The sequence below is a fragment of the Spermophilus citellus genome, assembly GCF_964194105.1.
Source record: "Spermophilus citellus genome assembly, chromosome: 6".
Taxonomy (NCBI): domain Eukaryota; kingdom Metazoa; phylum Chordata; class Mammalia; order Rodentia; family Sciuridae; genus Spermophilus; species Spermophilus citellus.
Genome location: NC_138187.1, coordinates 113,041,967 through 113,058,991, shown reverse-complemented (window position 1 = coordinate 113,058,991; position 17,025 = coordinate 113,041,967). Strand labels below are relative to the sequence as shown.

The 17,025-nt window shown below is 46.1% G+C and overlaps 1 protein-coding gene across 1 annotated transcript in view; it reads left to right on the top strand.

Annotated features, from left to right (window-relative positions):
* Positions 1-1,312: 1,312 nt before the first annotated feature.
* CNIH3 (cornichon family AMPA receptor auxiliary protein 3) overlaps positions 1,313-17,025 on the top strand; it is a 112,328-nt gene continuing 96,615 nt past the window's right edge. Inside the window, exon 1 of the mRNA XM_081300313.1 lies at positions 1,313-2,260. Within this exon, the coding sequence (XP_081156439.1) occupies positions 2,180-2,260 (81 nt within the window). The 5' untranslated portion in view covers positions 1,313-2,179. The remainder of the gene's footprint in view (positions 2,261-17,025) is intronic.

Below are 17,025 nucleotides of genomic sequence, written 5' to 3'. Positions count from 1 at the left end.
AAAAAATTTTTGTTTGTTCTTTTTAGATATACCTGACAGTAGAGTGTATTTTGACATATACACACACATGGAGTATAACTTATTCTAATTAGGATCCCATTTTTGTGGTTGTACATGATGTGAAGCTGAAACCCAGGTTCTATTTGGAATGACTGGAATCCCTTTCATTGATTCCTTACAAAGCAAGCATGTGAATTTCCAAGGTACTGGGCCACTGGGAGATAATAATCCCTAACGTTTATGGAATGTGTGTAGAAAGGCCAGGCTCTGTGCTAGGTTTTTATTCCCTCTATTTCTTATTTAATCCTTTTCATTGGTTTGACTTTTTTTTTTTTTTTTTTTTTTTTTTTTTTTTTTTTTTTTGGTACTGGGGATTGAACCCAGGGTGCTTTACTCCTGAGCCACACCCCTGCTCCTTTTATTTTCACTCTAAATTGCTGAGGGCTGGCCTCCAACTTGTGATCTTCCTTCTGCATCCTCCCGTGTTGCTGGTACTACTTTTATCCCTGTTTTCTCAGATAAGAAACCGACGTTTTGAGAGATTAAGAAACTTAAGCTAGAAAAGGGTCTGCGTCCAAAAAGCACATGTTCTCTTCACAGTGCCACTAGGCCAATACCAATACTAATGGAACACTGTTGTTGCCTCTTCTACCCAGCAAAGTCCTCAAAATCTACGTTTCCCCAATCCCAAGGTCAAACGGTGGTGGTGGGGGTGGGGGGGAATGTGGAGAATGTCAGAGAAGGACGATAATGGAGAATTTTAGAGTCTGGGAGCAGGGCTATAAACGCAGTACAGTGTACTGAGTGCGGTAGAGTTTGGGACAATCCATCTAAGCAGCCACGGGGTACAACAGTCGTCATCTATCTCCAACCAAGACGAGGCAACGCTCCCCCGAAACCCAGTCCCCACACTTTTCGCTCTGATAGACGAAACTGCTAGAACTAGCGGGGTGGCTGTGGGGTTTAGGCGCGAAGCACTCATCATACTCTTCCGCAGCTACCCACCTCCTTCAGACGCACGTGTTTAAAAAGAGTCCCTGGCTCACCCGGCCCGCTCCACCTCTGCTGGGTCGCGGGCCCCACCTGCACTACTGGCCTCAAGTTTCATCCGAAAGGCTGGTGCACACGACCGCAGTGGCGGCGGCGACCAAGCGCCCAGCAGCGTTTTGCCACCCACCTTTCCCAGCCCCCGCCGCCGCAGTCTCCGCCCGCCGGGGAGGGCGTGCTCCGCGGAGCCCGAGCGAGGGTGGGGCGCGAAGAGGGAGGGGATCCCGGGCCGCGCCGCTACATATCTCCCAGTGGCAGAGGCAGAGGCAGCGGCGGCAGCAGCAGGTGGAGCGAGCTCCGCCTCAAGCAGCACTTGGCCAGAAACCCGCTGCTACAACCGCCCGGGAGGGAGCTGGTCCGCTGGGCTGGAGTCCATACCCGCCCCGGTCCGACCCCCAGTTTCCCAGGCACTGGGGTTACCGAAGCCGGTATCCCTGGGCCGCGGTTGGGGCCGGGGCCGGGGCCGGGAGCGCCTCGGAGCGCACAGCCGCGCTGTTCTGGAAGCCCACGTCCGGGACGCAGGATTAACGGGACCTGGCTTTTCTGGGCTATTCAAAGACGTGTTCTCCCGGGAAAGAGCCACTGTTGACTGTGGGTTTTGGGAGAAGCTTGGAGTCCTCCTGGACACCTCGCTGGACGCTCTCCATTTGCGCCCGGCTGGCGCGGAAGGGTCCTGAGCAACGCGCTTGCCTTTCCTCTTCAGCTTAGGCGCGGAAAGCCGAGAGCTCTTTCCTGGGGAACGGGACCTCCTCATTTGGTACTCCGTGGAATCCTAGCATCTCTCCTCTTGTTGGTCTCCAGGGCCTCGATAGTTGGCACTAATCTGCAGGTGTTCTCTACCGATTTGGTTTCTTCTTCGATTTGGGGACACTTGTCACCAAGGACTCTCTACGCACCTTTCCCTGTCTTCGCGGGTGGGCTGGGTCTTAGGTCTCCAGAGCCTGCGGGAATTCTATCCTCAGTCGCTGACCCTAAAGCCTCTCACCGCTAGCGGTGCCAACCCCTAGCCACTGGCCTCCAGGGGAGTGTGCAGACGGGACTCTGTTCTTCCCCCGTTTGAGGGAGTGCGGCCCTCTGGGGGCATTCGTCTTTTAGGGCTTCTTTGTGTTTGGGAGATTGGGGTCCCTTGGCCATGGCCTTCACTTTCGCCGCTTTCTGCTACATGCTGTCCCTGGTGCTCTGCGCTGCGCTCATCTTCTTCGCCATCTGGCACGTGAGTAACCCGCAGCGGTTTCTAACTCTTTTCATTCGCCCCAAACACGCTCCTGTCCACCTCCTTCTCTGATTGCACCTCACTTTCTTCCCAAAGCGGCGTGGGTGGTCTGGGAAGCAAGCCAGGCGCACCTGCGTGTTACTCTCTGCAGATCCCATGTCCCGGGGCAGGAGACAGTTCGCCGAATTCTGAGGCTCTGAGGCGCAGCAACGCGGGGCGCGCCCTGGGTACCCTAACTGGAGGCAGAGGGATCGTTGGTGCCCGGGATAGCGCACCCTCCCCAGGGTCTAGCGGAGAGTCCCTGGCAGGGGAGAAGTGGCTACCACCCCATCCTGCCTACGCCTTCCTCCTGTCCTCTCGTGCCCGCGGGAGAGGAAGGAGAAGTGCCTCCGTCGGACCTGGCAATTAGTCAAGTAACTATAACAACTAAACATTTAAAATGTCAGCATCTGTGGTGCGTTGCATTTAGACATAATTGGAGACAAAGTGGAAATACAATGGGAGCTCCTTGTAAGAGGAAGTAGGGAGAGGCCGGCCTGGAGAGGGGAGGGAAACAAAGTGACTGTGAGGGCGGCGGGAAGGCAATGAAGAGGACCAAGAGGAGGCAAGGGAGACTGGGGAAAGAAAAGAATAAGGCCTGGGAGGTCTGTCCTGCTGGGGTTCCCAACCAGAGATTTCCCACAGGTGACACACCTGGCAAGTTCTGTCATGCCTAAGTGGTGCAGGATTTACCCCAGGACTCCCCAGCAGACACGAGTTTCTTGCCATCCTTTCAGGGACTAAGCTGGTTGAAAGCAGTCCTGAGTCATGGGTCTTCAGGTCTGGGGTGGTGGTGAGATGTGGGTTGAGAACCAGAAGCCCCCAAAGAGAAAAAGTAAAGAGGTGAGTGAGCAGGACTGAGGAATCTGGTCTTATAGACTGTGGGACGTTTTGCAAGTCCACTGAACTCTCAGAGTTTCCTTCTCAGAGGTTGGTTAAATTGCCCATTCTCTTTCTGGGAAGGTTGGTAAGAAAAAAGGCCAAGGTCAGGTGCTTTAGAAGGAGCACCCACCATTAATAGCCTGGCTCTACCAGCAAGCCCAGATGACAGGGATGGATTCCGAGGCCAGTTCCTGGAGGCACCAGCTGGTGAGCCTCAAAGAGATTGCATGCAATGGAAGATGACCCAAAATGAAGACCTGAAGGAAATTGCGTGGTGGGTGAGATGCTGGTGTTTTGTATGAGTGGTTTTTAGTATGAGAGGGTTTATCTTAAAAATAGAATGCAGCAGCTCCTGCAGCTCCTGCTACAAGGCATTGTGACAGGGTGCAGAGGGAAACCTGGGGTGGAGGAAGGCTTCTAACCATGTAACCTTTGGAGAGATGCTTGCTGGCTTCCTGCCATATCTGTAAAGTGAGAAAGTTGACCTGGATAATCTCTAAGCTTCCCCCCATTTCTCAAATTGTGTGAATCCATTTAGTTGATTTGACAATCTAGGGATGACAGACGGATTCACACACAGCAATTGAGGGACTGATTAAAAAAAATCCTGCTAGTCAGAAGTGGTGGAATTTTGAACCCTTTCTTTTTCTGCCCTGAAATGCTGTACTCTCTGGCAGGACATTAAGCTTTGAAGTTGTTGATTATTTTAAGGAAAAATGAAACTTTACCTAATTTAGAATAAAATAGGATATAGAATAGACTATGCCTAAATGGTGCAGCAAACCTCTGCTCATGTATTCTAAAGAAAAAAATTTCAGCTTCTTTGGATTTGGGGAATTAGTTGCATTCTTGGAGGCTAATATTTCACTTGCTGTTTCTAGTTTGGTCATGTCCAGAGGGTGGCAGTTACCAGAAGCTCGCTCAACTCTCTCAGGCTTGGAGTTCTCTGAGCTAGCTCCTGAAGCAGAAGAGGAAGAATAATTCTTTCTCCCTTGGGGAGACACTAAATAATTTAAGAACAGGTTAATGAAGTGGGTGGTTTGTGCAGCTGTTGACTAAGAGACATTTGAACGATGGTGTTTCAGTGACCCTGGGTTGGGCTCTACTCTCAAAGTTCCCAACATGCACCCCTAATCTAGGGATAGCTGGATGCAGTCAAATCTCAAGTCAGGTCCTGTCCAGATTTTTCATGGAAGTGACAAGATTTTTGTTTTTTCTTTTTAAATTTTTTTATAGTTGTAGATGGACAGCATGCCTTTATTTTATTTATTTATTTTTATGTGGTGCTGAGGATCGAACCCAGTACCTAGGCAAGCACTCTGCTACTGAGTTACAGCCCCAGCCCAAGATTTCTGTTTTCTAAAAAGCATTTGTACACTTTGAATTTAGATTACAAAATTCCTGAGGTTCACGTCTTCCTTTTCTAGGCTCCCTTCTCTGTAAATAAAACAACTCAAACCTTACTGCGCTGATTTGGTTCCTGAACACTGAAAGAGGAAGTCAGAGACATGTTGATTTTAGGGCACACATTACATGTTTGTGGATGTTGGTTATACAGTGGTGATTTCAACCAAAATTTAGGAGAGTTGATTCTATGTTGGACTGTGTGTTTATCTTCTCTCCAGCTTCTTATATTCTTTTTTTTTTTTTTTTTTTTGGTACCGAGGATTGAACTCAGGGGCACTTGACCACTGAGTCACATCCCCAGCCCTATTTTGTGTTTTATTTAGAGACAGGGTCTCACTGAGGCTGGTTAGAGCCTCACTGTTGCTGAGGCTGGCTTTGAACTTGAGATCCTCTTGTCTCAACCTCCTGAGCAGCTGGTATTATAGGCGTGCCTCACCATGCCCTGCTTCTTATATTCTTTACACATCTCTTGTGTAAAGAATAAATGTGGGGCTGGGGATGTGGCTCAAGCGGTAGTGCGCTCGCCTGGCATGCGGGCGGCCCGGGTTTGATCCTCAGCACCACATACAAAGATGTTGTGTCCGCCGAGAACTAAGAAAAAATAAATAAATATTAAAAAAAATTCTCTCTCTCTCTCTCTCTCTCTCTCTCTCTTTCTCTCTGTCCCCCTCTCTCTCACTCTCTCTTTAAAAAAAAAAAAAGAATAAATGTGATGAGCTCTATCAATTGTTCAGCCTACTGACACCCCAAGTAGAGTTGGACACGTAATATACAACATTTGGAAAGCTTGCCCCACTCCCACACTTGAATTGTACAATAGGAAGGTGAAAGAATTTTCTTGCTTATTTGCATGTACCTACTTAGGAGCAATAATGGACGTTGCTTATCCAACCTCTGCCCTACACTTTATAGAGGCCCTCTTAGATGTATCTATAATTGTCTACCTCTCCCTTCTTCCCACTGGAAATCTAGAAGCAAGGATGGATGTAGCCAGCCATAAGTACATTTAAGACTTATTTTTTTCTTGAAAATTTATCTGTGTTTGTTTTCAAATGAAATTATTTCAAATCTGCCACCATCTTTGAGTACATCTGTTTTATTTGGAAGAAGCAGAATAATCTTTTTTCCCCCGCATGGTTTTGCCTACCTCCCAGGCAATCCTTAGTCCTCACAATTGACATTTCACAAATGAGGGATGATGGATCAGAGAAATGACACTTGCCCAAGGTGGCACAGTTGCTAAGTATTGGAGCTGGGATTTAAACGGAGTCTGTGAGACTCTTAGGTCCACGTCCTTTTTCCAACTGTAGTCACTTTTTGTTTTGGGTTAAAGGCTTACTTTTTTTCCCCTGAATTAATTAAATTTTAGAGTTGGAATTTCTGATTGGAATTATAACAAGACTAAGCACTATATATTCCTTTTTTTAAAAAATCAGATATTCTATTTCTTTTTTTTTTTTTTAGGAAAATTAGGCTTTTGCCTATAAAATTATACAGGTTCATTGCCTCAAATTTTGAAAATACAATGATATATAATGAAACAAAATCACTATTACTCCTACCATCCAGAAAGGATTAAGCATCTTTTGCGTAATTTAAAAAATTGCATGTGAATGTTTAGAACGAAAAAAAAGTGTTCTAAAGGGTTTCAGATGTGAAGTGTTGTCTGTTTTCAGCCAAAATGAAATGAACAGTGTTTACTCACAGGAATCTTCTTAGCTCCAGCTTGGTGGAGCCTGTTTGCAGAGTGTCTCATTACATAAACATAGATGAAGCCATTCTTTAAAAGATCAAAGATTCATTACTATTTATTTTAGGTTTTTAGTTTTTAAAATATTTTTTTTAGTATATGGAGGCACTCTTATATAAATTTTCTGAGTTTTGACTATTTACAAATAAAATTCCCAATAATATTCCCTAGAAAGATTTGATGCATTATGTCATCTTGAAGTTTCTATGGATTCACAGCAGCATCTGATCTGCCCTTGGACAGTTTTAATGGATCCTGAAAGATGATAACAAATACATATTTATGGAAAGACCGTCTTGCTAGACAGAATGTCTTATGGCATAACTTTTTGGTCATTTCTGGCCTGTCACAGATGTAGCTTCTGGGAACGAAGTAAATGGTTCAGTATCTCAAAATTACCCATCTGGAAATAAAAATGGGTTTATGTGTAATAGTAGGATGCTTGGGGTTGACTGTAGCCTCCCTCTTTCCTTCCTTCCTTCCTTCCTTCCTTCCTTCCTTCCTTCTTTTCACGAATGTAAGAGTAAGACTTATTCAAGTGTGAATAGCAACAGAACTCCTGTAGGTGAGAGGGTACCCAATAAGGGTCACCCAATAGCCTTCTTTTTAAAAACACTACTTGGACCTACTCAGATGGGGTTCTCAGCTCTTTGCCAGGCCTCCTCTTTTTGTTCTGTTTGTACCACCTCCATCCCACCTTCAGAAGTGATGCCTGCAACTCCAGCCTGTTCTGCCCCCCTCTCCTGTCACTCCCAGCCCCATCCTTCTTTATCTCCTCACAGCTAGAGAGGGGAGGAAGGTCCAGGAGAGTAGGGACCTTTGCTGCTTCATCCATGTTTCTTCAGAGCCCAGAACAGTGCCTGACATGTACAAGATGCTTGGTAAATACTTGTAGAACAAATTCTTGAGCCCTTCTTGATAAGTACTTTTCTGGCAGAAATAGTAACTCACATCTGATTTGGCTTCTGGCCAGTTCTCAGGGACTGCTTCCTAAGAAGTTTGGGCACAAACATTTTTTTTTTTTAATTTTTAAATTATTTTTTACTTGTTGATGTACCTTTATTCTTTATTTATTTATATGTGGTGCTGAGGATCGAACCCAGTGCCTCACACATGCTAGGCAAGTGCTCTGCCATTGATCCACAACCCCAGCCCCTGGGCACAAGCATTTTTCTCTGTCCCCTGACACTTTGAAACTTTAGAAGCTATAATTGCTGCAAAGAAGAATGGCCAATACCAGTGGGTACAGGGTTCTCCTTGATGGCAGTGAGTGAGTTTTCCCTCAGGGGGACAGTTTGGGGAGAGGTGCTGGCCGTACCTGCACAGCACCTCCTTTAAGGTGTAATGTCTGTATTGATAGTCACCTTACCCTCACTTGCATTGAGATATTGGCTGGCCATTTTCTGTAACTGACCCTGGGAAAGAAGACCAAGGTCACCATTGTGTTTCCATCACAGTCATGTTGAAAGAGAAGAGAGGCTGTAGGATTCAGAGATCATGTGAAACAAGCCAGCATTGGGCCCCATCCCAAACATTTGGTGAGGTTTCCAGGCCTTATTAGCGTGGGATGTTGCAGAGGCACCAAAGCAACTTCGCTTTGACTTTAGAGTCTCTGAACACAGCCAAAAGGCAGTGAGTGTTGTGAGCCGTGGCCAGGTAATTAGGACTTCCACCTATACCAACCCTAAAGCTGGGCCTGACATCACCGCTGTCCTGTCCACCCTGTTGGTCTGCCACCACCTTTCACATGGTTCTGTGATTTTTTTCCTCTGAACTTGTTTTCTGCTCCTGATTTTCTTCCCAGCCAGTCTGCAAACAAATTCCTCCGTGGCTTCAATCTCTTGTAGTGTGTTCTCTGGATAGTCCTCTTATCACTCTTCCTTGTCACCATCATCTGCCTCTGTGGGAATGCACCAGGGACTCTGCTCCTGTTCACAGTCACACCCTGGTTCTTGGGCATCGTCCTAGGTGCTTTTGGTGACCTGACCCATCTCAGTGACTACTGGCTCTCCTGCAGTCCTGCAGCCCCTCATCACAGCCTGGCCCTGCCTTTCCACGGTGAGCCCCAGTCACTCACTCCCATACTTCGCTGCCTCTGCCCTTTGCCCTTGTTTTGACTGCACCTTTTCCTTTCTTCTCGAGGATTCTGTTTTGTTCTTCCCTGATGCTGTCAGAGCTCATTGTCCACTAGGCTCTTACTGCTGCTCTCAACTGCTCTGCCCCCTGTCCCCTGTTGCTCCCACCCTAGAAGCCATCAATCACAGAAATTCACTCCTTTCCCCCTCTGCTCTCACCCCAGCTGCCTGAGAGCATCTGGTGCCCAAGTGAAAGCATAGTTCAACCTCAGCTGGTCGTTGGCACTGCGATCATAATGCACCAGCATGTTATAGATCAGTTTCTCCAGCTTCCATTATTTCCTTCTGGATCTTTGTCATTTTCTTAGAGCCCCAGAAGCTCCCCAAGATCCCCTCCCCTATCCTCCTCTGAGCAGATGACTCCACCTCCAACTCTTGGAGAAGATAGGTTATCAGACAGGGACACTTCACTACCCTGCTATTTTAGTCTGTTTTCTGCTGCTATAACAGAATCCCATGGACTGGGTAATTTACAAACAAAAAAAGTTTATTTGGCTCACAGTTCTAGAGGCTTAGAAGTCCAAGATTGAGGGGCTGCATCTGGTTGAGGGCTTTGTTGCTGCTTCACAACATGGAGGAGGGCATTGCATGATGAGAGATCGTGTGTGGGAGAGCAAAAGGGGCCCAAACTACTCCTTTTTATAACCATTCCCACGATGATAACTAATTTCGTCCCATGATAACAGATTTAATCAATTCATGAGGGTGGTGCCCCATTGCCTAATCACTTCCTAAAGGTCTTTCCTCTTAATACTTCTTACTCCCATCATGATGGCTTAAATGTCAACAAGAGTTTTGGGGACAATAGTCAAACCACAGCACCTGCCCTTCCCTGAACTTCTCCAATTATGTTCTAAATCATTTCTCTTTCTTTTCCAGACTTAGAGGCAGTGGTGTCTCCCTGCCTGAGGCTAATTCCTCTTGGGACAATGCTCCATCACTTTTCCCTGCCTCCTGTGTCTTTACCTCCTGCCCTCCATCGGTCCTCTCTCCCCCATCAGCCAGTGTCTCTGAGCTTAAAGACAAGCCCTTTGTCCCCCAGGCTCCTGATGCTGCTCAGTCCCTCAGGTTTTGCCACATCCTGCCTCCTATTCCCTCTTTATATTCTTCCAGGAGACTTGGATGACTGTGGGGAATAATCATGTAACCAAGCCTTCTGCATCTACCACCAAGAACTGGTCAAATACCAGTATTTTCCACGTGTACTTATCTATTTCTCTAAGGTACCTTTCATTTCTGACTCCTGTGCTTGACAAGGGCACCAGCATCCTTCTGCTGGGCAAACTTCAGGTATCAGTTAGTGCGCATCTTGAATGGATCTGTCTGTGGCTTTGACCCTGTTGTCCAGGTCCTCCTGTGTCTCCCTTTTGTTCCTGGGATCCTGCTCCTGTGTTCCTTGCCCATTTCTGAGCATTTTGCCTTGAGGGGTTTTTTTTTCTTCTGCCTCCTAGAGAACAGTCTCCAACATGGATGTACCCCAACCCCCACAGTTGGTTCCACACTGAACTTGTCTATGTGTTCTCCTTGCTTGTAGTCTCTGTGGATCTACTTCTCACCTAGAGACTCTCTCTGTTCTGTCTGTCCAATTTTTCCCTAGTTAGCAGTAGCATTAATCAATTTCTGTTGTTATAACAAAACATCTGAGATGCTGAACTTATGAAGAGAAAAGGTTTATTTTGGTTTATGGTTCTGAAGGTTCCAGTCCATGGTCCAGTGGCCCCATATGGCCTTGGGCCTTTCTCTAGGTAGCACACCGTGGTGGGACCAGGTGATGGAGCAAAACAGCTCACCTGATCAGCCAGGAAGCAAAAAGGAGGAAGAATGAGAGACTGGCATTGTACAGTTTCCTTTGAGGGCATGCCATAGTGACTAATGACTTCCCTTCTAAAGGCACCACCACCTCCCCACAGTGCCAAGCTGGGGACCAAGCCTTTAACACTTGGACCTTTGGGAGATGTTCATCATCCAGACTAGAGCACTAGTCCTATCTGTCTCCCATGCCTCATGGCCATGCCTTGGTTCAGGCTCCCATTTGTTCTTTCTCAGATTATAATCCTTTATAAATTGGGCTCTTTGGTTATCATCTCACCAACCCCATAACCATGGAGAGAGATCTTACTGAAAGAATCTCTGCACATCATTCCCAGACTGAAATTTCTAACTTCCTACTAAGGTTAGAGGGCTGGCAGGACCAAGTCCCAGTTAGCTCTTGAGCCTCATTTGACCTCTTCTGTATTCCAGGTAGTTCCCAAGTGGGCTCTTCTCTTTCCCGGGAATGCTATCTGCCCAGCCCTTTTTTATTTTATTTTTTACTGGACTGATTCTGCCTCTAGTCTTATGTCACCTAGGGAGCTCCACCCTCCTTTGATATCTGAGCCCCTGTCCATGTCTCCTGTCCCCTAGTTTGCATCCCATGGTTGCACTGGTCACATATAATTGTATTTGTGTCTGTGCTTAGACCATATGCTTGCAGAGGACAGGAACTGCTGCCCTCATGTGTAGCCACAGGGGTGGTGTGATGGTTGGAGAGTTATAGAATAAATAAATTCAGGCTCTGGCTAATATACTGTAACTAACCCAGACTTACCTGGTCACAACAATCCTGAATAATTCTCTGATACCAATGCAAAACTTAATGAGGAGGCTGGCAAATATTTTTAATTTGGCAAAGAAAGAGAGGCAAACATGAGACTTTCTTGCATATGCTAAAATATAGCCAAAATGTTAAACAACTAAAAAAAGATATCTGAATCAAGAGCAGGTTGACAGACTGTAATGAGGCCACCAATATTTCTGTGTGCACTGCCGGTGTCGAAGGCATTAAAAGACTTGAGAATCTTGATAAGGATGAGGCTGCTACAGTGCATGGGGATTGGGGACTAAGCTTGGGTCTCATGGGGTTGATGAAATTGCCTGTAGGATAATGTCCAAACCCTCAGTTGGGGGTTGGAGGCCAACTGCATTGCAGCATCAACCTACTCTTGTAGTCAATCTTCTGTTATTCTCTATCTCTGGTCCCAGTATCATAGGTAGACTTTATTTCCCCTTGGATATGTTGGTCTGTTCCTCTTGCCAAAAGGAAAATCGTCCTCACCTTGGACCTAAATTCTCCTCATCCTTTCACTGGATAGCTCTAATCACATTATTAGCAACTGCTCATTTTAGCCTGTCGCAAGCTCCTATGACATGACAAGCCTGTGCAGCTCACCTGCACTTCTACACATTGAACCTGCATTCCCCATGCACGTTCCTAAGCATGTCCCTGAGCTCTCTAAGTGAAGTGGAAGCTGATGGAAAGCAGGGTCCATATGGTCCAATTTATGCATTGATGGAATTTAGGGGACATAGTGACTGCATGCTGAGCACTTGGCTGACTGATGACTGGCTGCTCTCAGATTGCCCATGAAAGGAGTGAAAGTCACCTCTTTGGCAGCTTCATTTGGTTTGTGAACCCACAAGCTATGGGTCTCATTCCTCCAAAGAAAAGAGGGAGGCTGTAGCTTTGGGGACAGTGGTGGCCCCCTGCAGGAGCAGTGTCTGGCAACTGGCCCTGCTGGGGCAGGCTGTCTGGCAGGGTACTGTGTGCACCGTGACTCTTGGCAGAGGAGAGCTGCTTTTGCCATCCTCCCTGTGACTACGGAAGGAGAGTCAACCCATGTGTCAGTCTGATGTGAGGCTCAGAGGCCCAGGATGCCATTGTCAGAGATAGTGACTTCTCCTTCCAGGGCTCTCTGTGGGCTGTGGCTGTCACTTCAGGCCTTGGCACTCCTGCCTGTAATGGGGGCTTTGAGACCAGAACCTTCCATCACCAATGACTCTCTGAGGTCAGTGTCTTAAAAATTAAATTACAGTGGCTGAAGGGTTGGTAAGGGCCTCAGTCACATGCAGGCATATTAAAGGACAGGGACTGGCAATATTTTACCTTTGTCTCTAGAACTTGGACAGCCACTAATTCAGTATGTAATTCCGCTCAGCCCCCATCATTTAATTAATCTAGTCCAGGTCTAGACTCAGGCTATCTTGTCACCCGTTTTCTGTCATTCTATTGTGCTGCTATCCTTTGCTCATTTTTTTTTTCTGAGTTCCTGTGGCAAGAGAAAGGGATCTTACCTAGTCCTGAGGTTTCTATATTGAGCTCTCTCTCCCTCCATTAATTTTTAATTGATTGATTTTATTGTGGCAAAATGTGCATAACATGACATTAATTAACTGTCTTCACAATTTAAAAAGAATATATTTCTAGGTAGATGGACACCATACCTTTATTTTATTTTATGTGGTGCTGAGGATTGAACCCAATGCCTCACACGTGTGAGGCGAGTGCTCTACCACTACCCCTGTCTTCACAATTATCAAGCTTCAGCGACGCTAGGTACTTTGAGGTGTTGTGCAGCCATTACCACCACCAATTTCCAAAATGTTTTCATCTTCCCAGACTGAAGCTCTGCCCCCATGAAACAATAATTTCCCATTTCCCTTCAGCACTGGCAACTGCCATTTTACTTTCTGTGAATTTGACTACACTAGATACCGTATATAAATGGAATGGCACCGTATTTTTCCTTCTATGTATGGTTTATTTCATGCTTACGGGTGTGTCTGTAGAGACGCCTAGAAAATTGCTAAATCACTCCTATGGATGGGTCTTTAAGAGTGTTCCCAGAGATGATTGGCATTTGGGTCAGTGAGTGGAAGACCTGCCCTGAATAGGGATAGCACCATTCTATAGCCTGGGGGCTCAAATGGAACCAAAACTGGAAAAAGGGAGAAACTTGCACATGTGTATGCTCAACTCTTCTTGAACAGATGCATTTTGTTTCTTTTTGCTGCTGCCATTGGCCATGGATCTCAAACTCTAGATTCTTCAGCCTTTGAATGTGAACTTGCACCAGTGACTTTCCAGGAGGCTTCCAAGTCATATCTTCAGACTAGGGCTGCACCATTGTTCCCTGTTTTCCTAGGGCTTCCAAGCTCTTGGACCGAGCAGCTACTGGTTTCCTTGGCTCTCCAGGCTGCAGATGGTTGTTGTGGGACTATTCAGCCTCTGATCATGTAGCCCAATCCAATAACTCCCCTCATAATTATATATAAATATAAGTTTACACACACAGAGACACAATAATTATAGTATTCTATTGGTTCTGTTTCTCTGGAGAACCCTGACTAAATACACTTGAGTTACTTTCATCTTTTGGCCAGTGTGAATGATGGTGTTACAAACATGATAGACACACACCTGTTGAGGTCCTGCTACCACTTCTTTTGTGTAATACCCAGAGGTAGAAGTGCAAGATCAAATGGTAATTCTATGCTTAACTTTTTTTTTTGGTGGCTCTTCTAATTATACAAGCAGACACTCTTTTGGTCCTCAGTCTCTGTTTCACCCACTCTCCTTTTTCTCGACCCTCTGGCCCTTGGCAGGTGCTACTTCATTAGCCTTCCTCTCTAGGATGCCTCAGACATTTCAGATTTAGACATTTGCTTGTATCTGGTCTGTTTTGTTACATTGCTTGGAATCGTGAAATCTTTTAAGTGAATAAAACAGAATCTTTAAGTCTTAGCATTACACTCTAGTTGTCAGAAGTTATAAATGGTCCTTAAAGGGAGATTTTACCAAAGACAACTCTTGGGCTTTGCCAGGGAATTTCATCAGGCAGAGATTTAGCAGTTTTCCATAATTTTAGGGCTGAGAGCATTCGGGGTGTGTAAGAACTGAGAAATGTACCTGCTATTAAGAATAAAGGGTGCAGAGCATGGTGGTGCACACCTATAATCTCAGCAGCTCAGAAGGCTGAGGCAGGAGGAACACAAGTTCAAAGCCAGCTTCAGCAACTTAGGCTGAGGAAGTAGGTCAGTGGTTAAGTGCACCTGGGTTTAATCCCTGGTTAGGGGGGAAAAAAAAAAGAATATCTTGCCAAAGAATTTGTTTTATTATTTATTAAAACCTAATTTTCATTTTGGATCTCAAATCAGTGCAGAGGTCTAGTATGTCCTTGGCCGTCAGGGGTGGGCCAGGCATTCTTATGTGGGCTGCAGAGGAGCCAAAGGTTCACACTTCCATTTTTTCCCCCTGAACTGAGGACTGTTGGGAACAGGGGAATGAAGCAGGTTGTCAGCTTGCTGGGAGACAGTTTAGAGGATGACTTCATTTCTAGTTTCTTTAAGCTGTCTTAAGTCACAAAAGTAGCTTTTAAAAATAAAATGCAATTTTGTAAAAGGTAATTTTTTTCTCTTCCTTAGACACATACACACACACACACACACACACACGAATACTACCACCACACACACAAAAAATTCATAGCCATGCAAATCCCACGCTTACCCTGTTTTTCTCCCCTCTCCTGGGATAAAGGTGGGTTGTGGGGGATGGAAGGTAGGGAAGCCTTATGGACTCATTGCTGTCACCACAGTTTGGGTTGAGTGTCTCAGCAGGAGCAATCAGCCACATTCATTTGCTCAACCAGCATTTGCCTCTCAGCTTGCAGCCAAGAGCTCCAGCCTCTATTTGCATGGTATCTGTCCCTGAGTGTGACCAGCACCTAAAACTGCCATTTTAGGCGGCTGTTCAGCTGTAATGGAGCTGATCCTTTGCAGCATACATAAAAGTGTTCTTGCTCAGGATGTGGGTATGACTGAATGAACCCCTGATCCCCTTTCTTTGGACCCCTTTCCTCCCAGTGAGAGACGACCCACGGAGATGGAGTGTGTAAATGGCTTCCTGTTTGTATCATTGCCCTTCTCTATCCAGCAATGTCATGCCCAGAGTTTAGCTCCCCACGGTGGCCCCCCAGGTCCTCTGGGCTGTGGCTGGTTCAGTAGAAGTCTGTGGTTACTGGTGAGTCCTGGAATTAGGGACTCCAGGCCTTGGCTTTCTATTTCAATCTCTTTCTCCCTTTCTGTCTTATTTCTTTTTTCTTCCTTGCCTTGACCTCCTTTTATTCCTTCTCCTGTGCATGTGTCTTAGATCTGTCGGAGGCTGCACAGTGTTACTTAGCCCAGCTGGTGGGCTCCCAGGCTGGGAAGTAAGTTGCTACCACCTCCCACCTCCATGGCGTCTAGAACCATGGGCTGACATTTCCAGAGCATCAGTTGTAGGTATCTTTTCTGTTTTTGTGTTCACATGGTCCATTTTGACTATAGGATCCAGTTCTCCTGCTGGGGAAAAATGCAGGGGAGGAAGCAGAGTCTTGGCACTAATTTCTTCTTCTTCTTTTTTTTTTTTTCTTATTGGCAACTGATTCATGAACTCTAAAAAAAGAGTTGATAGCAACATAGCCAGCTAGTGGTGGCAGCCCAGATGGCCCCCTATATAATAGAGACATTTGTATCTTGGATTAAAAAAATTATTTAAATGAGTTCTGTGAACCTTATTCAGAAAAGAAATTAGCAACTGCTTTTAAAGGTTGTGGGTATGGAAATAGTTAAAATAGTTAGTCACTTGGAATGCCAAGATTGGGAAACAGGGATTGAGGAGTCCAGGGCCAGGATTTTAGGGGATTGCTGTGTGGGGAGTTGGGCTCTGGAGGTACTACTTTGCACCGCAGAAGACCCCCAAATGACCTGTCCTCGAGAGTGTCACAAACAGGGATCCAGTTTGAATGTGAGTGCATGTGGACCTGAAGGTGATGTTGGTGCCTCTGTCTACCCTGTAGAGGTTCTACAGTCTGTAAACCTGCACAGTGACCAGGCCCAAGAGAATCCATTTGTGCCAACAGTTTCCAGATTCCATACTGAACCCATCTCTGGATGACCCTGTTTCCCATTTCTTTCCTTTCTGGACACTGGGACATGGTACAGGTTACATTCTGCTACAGTGAGTCCATGGGCTGCCTGAAATCTTGAGCAGGCTTTCTTTGTTCTCATTGTCCTATGTCATCAGCAGGCCATTGGGTGGGGAGTGGAAGTCCTTATTCGATGGGGGTTTTGAATTGTGGTGCCATCAAACTGGCGTTGGCCGTTTCATGATGATGGAGTGGGAAGTAAGGCAGGGGACAGATTGTAAAAGCCACGGAGATGGCGTGTGTAAATGGCGGTGGGTGGGGAGAGATGGTCTCTTAGAGCAAGCAGAATCATTATCTGGAGTTTGGATATGAACCAGATGTGGTAGAACTTAAAGCCACTCCGTCATTTCTGGACCGACCGTGACTTAGCCTGGGATAATTTTTCTTGGCATTTCTGGAGAGTGATAGGGAATTGAACTGAGGCCAACAAAGCATATGTGCTGACTGGCGGAAAATGTATTCCATCTTTACATCCTTTTCTCTCATTGATTGGCAGTTTTAGAACCAAAAGTCGTGCCCTGGAAAGGGACTGGTGGCTAATGGGGCACTCTCAGCAAAGCTCCTCATGGCTTTAGCCAAGTCTGCATCTCCTGGGTCTTTTTTTAATGTATATTTTTAGTTATAGATGGACATTTTATTTTTATGTGGTGCTGAGAATCAAATCCAGTGCCTTCCACACGCAAGGCAGTGCTTTACCACTGAGGCACAACCCCAGTCCTCCTGGGTCTTTGTTTTCTTGTGTGTGAGATGAAGGAGCTGGACAGAGTG